The following is a 7,120-nucleotide window of genomic DNA, read 5'->3' as shown; positions in this document are numbered from 1 at the left end:
TTTTGTCTTCTGCGGATTTAAATGTAATAACATTTGGCATATAATTTACTGGGGAAGGGGACAGAATGAAGGGTTGTAATGGAAACTGGAGAAAAGTGCCTAACCCATCATTTTGTTGTTCACAAGCCCCAGAAATGACAGGTAACTTTAATTTACCACTGACCTACTTAACAAGTCATATTTTTAAGGTTTATAATAAACAATAATATTTTAAAATAGACTAAAATAAAAATTTATTTGTTACAATATGTAATCATTTACACAATTCACAAACTGTTTACAAAGCATTCTCCTTGACTTACCCAATTTTGTAACTATTGCCATACAAACTTTCAAAATAAGTTTCAAAATCTGGACCATAGAATAATTTTTAAACTTTTAGGAAGCATTGTAATGTATTAATTTAGGTAAACAGGCTTGTTATTTCAAACTATCTTTATTGGCAAAAGAATTGTTTAAATTTTAAGGCCTAACATGCAAGTGAATGAGTTCATAAACACTACATCCTTTAAATATGGTGAAGAAACAATGGGAAAACACAAGTTTATCTGACAAAATAAGGAAACATTGAATTAACAAGTTATTTGCAGAATTCTAAATCTAATTAGTAGTTCTCATCATACTTTCAAGGAGCAGTAGGGCCAAGAGGTCTCTAAAAACATACTAGCCACTCAAATATAATGCATGATTGCAAAATGAACTATTTTAGGAATAAAAAACATCAAGAGGCACCTCTTGTAAGCTGTGCTAGGGAAGTCAAACTACACTAGAGGCACATGGTGCTGGACAAGACTGCCCTATAGGAAGACATTCTGCCTATGTAGAATGAACTGATTCACCACCTCCAGAGGAAACAAGATCTCTTTAGTATTACTGCTGGTATAAAAATACATGCTCAAAAAATACTAGAAATATGCAAATCGTAGCTTAATACTTTTGGTCTTCACAACGATCAGAAAGTTTGCCCTATGGTTGTAAAAAATAAAGCCATGACTTTTATCTTTAGTTCAAAAGTATATGTCTCTTTTCCAAAAGGACTGTCTATCAAATCCCATCCCTGACAGCTGAATCCCAACTGCCTACCTTCAAGAAAGAGATATGGCTCTAGGAAGAGAACAGGAGCTGATTTGCTTCAGAGAAGAACAAGCAAATCAAAGACAGTGTGAAATCATAAAGAATCTTAGAATTCAGTGTTTCTAAATGATTTCTTTTCCCTGAGGCTTGTACTACCTTTTAAACTGTCACTGGTCAAAACAAAAGAACATCATCATTTCTAGTTTTACTTATAAATGCTATGTGGCTTACAGCTGAAAGTTAGACATATTGCATAAATTGGTGGTAACCAGACATACAATGACAGTCTTTGGTGAGATGAGGACTCTCTTTTGCTTCTTTACTTCTAACAGCCCTGAAATATTCATGTTATCGTCAGTGGAGAAACCACAAGGCCATAATGAAGTACAAGTAAACCATCCTGGAAAAGAAAAAGGCACCATGTCTTAATATAATAAACATTTATACAAATAAGATACAGCTTTCTTCAATTTTCACAATTCAACAATAAATAAACTTATTATTTATAAAAGGCATAAAGTGAAGAAAAAAAAAGATGGGTAGAATGCTATCAAAAAAAACTGGAAAAACCTTTCTCTCTTCAGCTGCTTTAGAGTTTGTACTCAGTTCCCTCAGCTGCTGACATGCAGAATGATGCCAACAAGTTCATAGACCTGTACATGCCATGGAAATGCTCCGCAAGCAACAGGATTATCGGGGCCAAGGACCACTCATCCATCCAGATGAACATGGCCGAGGTTGATGGTCACAGGCAGATTCAATGGCCAATTTAAAACTTATGCAATTTGTGGAGCAATTCACAGAATGGGAGAATCTGATGACTCTATTCTCCAGCTGACAAAAAATGATGGTATTGTTTCCAAGAATTTCTAATTGAAGAAATCTTGTGGAATATGTCTTAATAAATCAGAAAAACAGAAAGAAAAAAACAAATACCCTGGAAAGAGCTACAACGAGCTGATACAATGTGAAATGTACTGTATACAAAATAACTGCAATATTGTAAGATGATGTGCTGCGAACAACTTGGTTACTTTCAGCAATGCAATGATCTAAGACCACTCTGAAAGACTTATGAAAAATGCAATTAATCTATAGAGAAAAACTGATGGTATCCGAATACAGATTGAAGCATATTTTTTTTGTTAGTTCCTTTATCTGAAGTTTTGTTTTTGTCTGTTTCTTTTCACAACCTGGCTAATGTGGAAATGTTTTGCATGACTACTCATGTATTTTAAAAAAAAGGCATAAAATGAATAGGCCTCTTCGGCACAGAGCAGGCAATCCATTACCAATATATCTTGGCCACTATGACCTATCTAATCCTTAATCTTAACTACTGAAATTACTATGAGTTCCTATATATGCCATCTGTGGTGGTTATTTATAACAGTCAATCCTCCAAGAAATAAAAAGAGGCTTCCTTTTCATTTCATAGTCAGTCAAAACTAGGTGTTTTTTCACTACAAGGATCTAAATACTATCTCACCTTTTACTCCACATCAGTTACTTTTTACATAATTTAAACATCACTTTAAGCAGTGAAGAGTACTATTTTAATCAATTATGATGGAGATATTTTTTTATTTTATTTTTTTTAACATATAAGGTACTTTATTTTTTCCATTACATGTAAAGATAGTTCTCAACTTCTGTTTATACAAGCTGTACAATTTCAGATGTTTCTCCCACCCTCCCCTCCCTCCCCCCTCCCCTAGACAGCAGGTATGATGGAGATATTTTAAAAAGTAAAAACAATATCTGACCTTTTTAGAGGACTTTCTGGTTTACAAAGCACTTTAGATACATTATCTTATTTAATCCCCATATGAGGCCTGAGGCAAAAATTATCATGCCCATTTTTATAGATGAAGAAATTAAGTCATAGAGGAGTTGAGAAATTTTTGCAGAAGTGGTACCAGAACCAGAATTCGAATTCATGTCCCGAGTCCAAATCAAGCACTCATTTCACTGTTCTATAACATATTACAATCTTCTGCCTTCATAAACATATAATAATTAATATAATAATATCAATCATGGATCTAGAAAGTACCCCAAGATGCCCATCAATTGGGGAATGGCTGAACAAGCTGTGGTATATGAATGTAATGGAATACTACTGTGTAATATGAAATGATGAACAGGTGTATTCCAGAAAAACCTGCAGATTTGTATGAACTGATGCAAAGTGAAATGAGCAGAATCAGGAAACCACTGTACAAAGTAATAGCAACATTGTGTGATGATCAACTATGATAAACTTAGCTCTTCTCAGCACTACAATGATCCAAGACAATTACAAAGGACTCATGAGGGAAAATGCTCTCCAGAAAAAAGAACTATGGAGTCTGAATGCAAATCAAAGCATACTATTTTCACTTTATTTTGTTTCATGTTTTTTTTCCTATTGGTCTGTTTCTTCATTCACAACTGTGACTAATATGGAAATATTTTACATGATTGCACATATCTAGCCTATACAAATTGCTTACTGTTTTAGGAAGAGGGGAGGGAGAAAAATTTAGAACTCATAATTTCATAAAAATGAATGCTAAAAATTGTTTTATATATTATATATAAAACTAGAAAAATACTATTAAAAAATAAACAAGAAAAGGCAAGCAAAAAAAAAAAAGAAAGTACTCCAAGGTCATCTACTCCAATACTTCCCCCCCCTCCATTTTACAAATGAGGCAACTGAGGCTCTGAGAGATTAAAGCTTAAATAACTTGCATAAAGTCACTGTAACAGTTGCCCATAGGATTTCCTGAAGTATACTGAGCTATTTGTGTTTTTTTTTAATTTAGTCTTTTATTTTTCCCAATAACATGTAAACAATTTTTTTTGTTTGGTTTTTTTTTGGGGGGTGAGGCAATGAAGGTTAAGTGACTTGCCCAGGGTCACGCAGCTAGTAAGTGTCAAGTGTCTAAGGCTGGATTTGATCTCAGGTCCTCCTGAATTCATGGCCAGTGCTTTATCTACTGTGCCACCTAGCTGCCCCCTAAAAACAATTTTTAACATCCATTTTAAAAACTGAATTTCAAATTCTCTCCCTTCCTCCCCCCTCTTTGAGAAGGAAAGCAATTCAATATAGGTTATACATGTATAGTCATGTAAAACATTTTCATATTAGTAATTTGAAAGAAAATATACAAAAAAACTTCAAGAAAAATAAAGTAAAAAAAATTTATGCTTCAGTCTGTATTAAGACACCATAAGTTCTTTCTCTAGGGATGGATAGCATTTTTTATCATAATTCCTCAGAGTCATCATTGTAGTGCTGAGAATAGCTAAGTCATTCACAGTTGATCATCTTACAATATTGCCGTTACTTTGTACATAGTACATTTCGCTTTGCATCATGAACTATTTGTTCTTAAACTAAATGGCTCCAGACTACTATAATTTGAGTTTCTGAGTTTGTTCTTCTATAGTTTTCTTCCTTTTCCCAGACAGTTATCACTTGATACCACTGAAGAATCAGGGAAGGGAAGCATTATACAGATTATTTAGGTTTAAGATCAATGGAAGTAGAAACATGTGATAAAATCAAAGTATTCTTTAGACCACTTGCCTAGTCAGAGGAAATAAGGAATTCAGAGGCATAATGCAGTAGAACTGGGTACTGGGTTTTTGGTGTTTTTTTTTTTTTAATTTTCAATCAGATTGCTATTTCCAAGGAGAATTATATTTCTACTTGTTTACAGTACTGACAAAATCCAACATTGTTTGCCCCTCTCTCTCCCTGTATGCATTGTTCAAGGATTCCGAACATACAACATCTCCCAAGTGATTTCTAAGTGGCCACTGCACCTAGCCTGAGCTACAGATTTGAGTCTTTCAACTTTTTTTTTTGGGTGAGGCAATTGGGGTTAAGTGACTTGCCCAGGGTCACACAGCTAGTAAATGTTAAGTTGTCTGAAGTCACATTTGAACTCAGGTCCTCCTGAATCCAGGGCCGGTGCTCTATCTACTGCGCCACCTAGCTGCCCCCCAGAACTTTCTTTATTAGGCTGTAAGCTCCTTGAGAGCAGGGCTGTCTTGTCCTGTTTTTGTATCCTTGGCACTTAGCAGGATGTCTGCACATTGTAATTGCTCTATCTACCTATCTATCACTAATTTTGCCTCGGTTTTTCATCCTCCACTGTAGTCTTCATGTTGAAAGTGTAAGATTCATCTCATTGTTTCTTTATCAGCTCTCTGGACATAATGTTCTTTTCTGAGGAGGTGTTTTCCATTATTCTTTTTTTCCTTTTAGTATTCTTTTAATTTACATTATTGGAGTCACTGTATATGGTATACTTGTGACTTATCAATTCATATGAATTTCCCCATGTTTCTGTGAATTCCTCATGTTTTTTCTTACTACACAGTAACAGTCCACTATATTCACATATCAGTTTGTTCAGCCATACTCCTACTCCTACTAATGGATTCTGACTTTATTTACAATTCTTCGTTACTACAAAGAGCTCTGCTATAAAAATTTTGGCATTTTTAGGGCCTTTCTTTCTGTCACTGACTTTCTTGGGACATATGCCCAGTAGTTAAACTGCTAGATCCAAGAGTAAGAACACATTTCTTAATTAATGCTAAATCGTTCCCCAGAACCAATTCACATCTCAACAAATGTATTATTTTATCTGTTTTCCCACAGCCCTTCCAACATTGTTTCTGAATTGTTGCCCTCCTTTCCAATGTGATGATTGTGAAGTGAAATCTCAGAGTTGTTTTCAATTACACCAATTTTCATAACAATAACTTTACTTTTAATCCAAAGATTATTTTCAATTTTTAGATTTTATGCTTTCAGAAAATCTCCATAACAAAATAACACTATCCAAGAAAGCCGAGAGGGGAAAAAAAGAGAACCAAGTAAAACCTTAGCGTCTCAAATTAAAATTCAGTTACTATGTCATGTGAAGTCTTCTGTGCCTAAGTATAGTATGCCCTGGGGAACACTAATCACCAATTAACTTACACTAAACTTCAGTTAGATTTAAAAATCGGGTTTAAAGCTCTCTCTTCAGATCTGTGAAAACTCAAAAACAAATGCTCAAGATTTTAAAAGGTGTTTGGATTCTACATTATACAAAGAATATCCTGAAGTGCCACAACAGAACACTTCATTTGTTACAATTAACCTCTCTTGCTCAATGTGCTATCCTGAAGGTTACACCTTCAGAGTTCTGAAGAAAAAAAAAATCTATACCTCCCCCACATAAAGTCTGGACAGTAAGGCTACAATAATTAAGGTGCAGTTATAGTCCTTCTTATAAGCAAACAACAAGAAAGAAGGAAAGAAGGAAAGAAAGAAAGAAAGAAAGAAAGAAAGAAAGAAAGAAAGAAAGAAAGAAAGAAAGAAAGAAAGAAAGAAAGAAAGAAAGAAAGAAAGAAAGAAAGAAAGAAAGAAAGAAAGAGAAAATAGCATGCATCAATTTGTATTCAGACTCCATAGCTCTTTTTTTAGACGTGGAGAACATTTCCATCATGAGTCTTTTGGAATTGCTTGACTATCATTTTCACAAAGTCTGAGACTTACCTGCATTGCTCCATCACCTATAGCACGGCGAATTTCTTTCAGTGTTTGATACTGTTCCAAAAGGTGATCACCACATATTATATCTACCTAAGGGCACAAATAAAAAACTGTCAAAGTGTTTTTCCTGAATAAATTAAGCCAAACATTTCTGGATGAGCTTTCAGCTACTCTATTTTAGACATATTCCAATAAATTCTCCAGAGAAAAATTTTATAGTTTTAAAGTGGGACAGCATACTATAGTAGAAAGAGGAATACATTCTCTTCTATGTCCTGGCTATTTCACCACTGGGATATGTAACTACAAGAAATTCAATTAAGCTTTCTAAGCTTACTTCCTCATTGTAAAACAAAGGAGATTAGATAATTTTAATGGTCTCTTCCAACTGTAAAATTCTATGAAAATAGAATATAATCATATTCACCTAAAAGTTACTTGCTATCAAGTATCTAAAAGAAGCAAAACAGAGCTTTAAAGCTGTCAAAACATATTTAAGGGGCA

At 34.1% G+C, this 7,120-nt stretch overlaps 1 protein-coding gene and 1 pseudogene across 1 annotated transcript in view; one reads left to right on the top strand and one right to left on the bottom strand.

The window, feature by feature from the left end:
- Nucleotides 1–238: 238 nt before the first annotated feature.
- PCGF6 (polycomb group ring finger 6) overlaps nucleotides 239–7,120 on the bottom strand; it is a 30,267-nt gene continuing 23,385 nt past the window's right edge. The window contains 2 exon segments of the mRNA XM_043990015.1: nucleotides 239–1,474; nucleotides 6,620–6,706. Of these exon segments, the coding sequence (XP_043845950.1) occupies nucleotides 1,418–1,474; nucleotides 6,620–6,706 (144 nt within the window). The 3' untranslated portion in view covers nucleotides 239–1,417.
- On the top strand, nucleotides 1,524–2,056 carry LOC122744506 (annotated as a pseudogene).

This window comes from Dromiciops gliroides, chromosome 2 (genome assembly GCF_019393635.1).
Source record: "Dromiciops gliroides isolate mDroGli1 chromosome 2, mDroGli1.pri, whole genome shotgun sequence".
NCBI lineage: Eukaryota > Metazoa > Chordata > Mammalia > Microbiotheria > Microbiotheriidae > Dromiciops > Dromiciops gliroides.
Note: the sequence above shows the minus strand (reverse complement) of the source record. Positions and strands in the feature narration are given on the sequence as shown.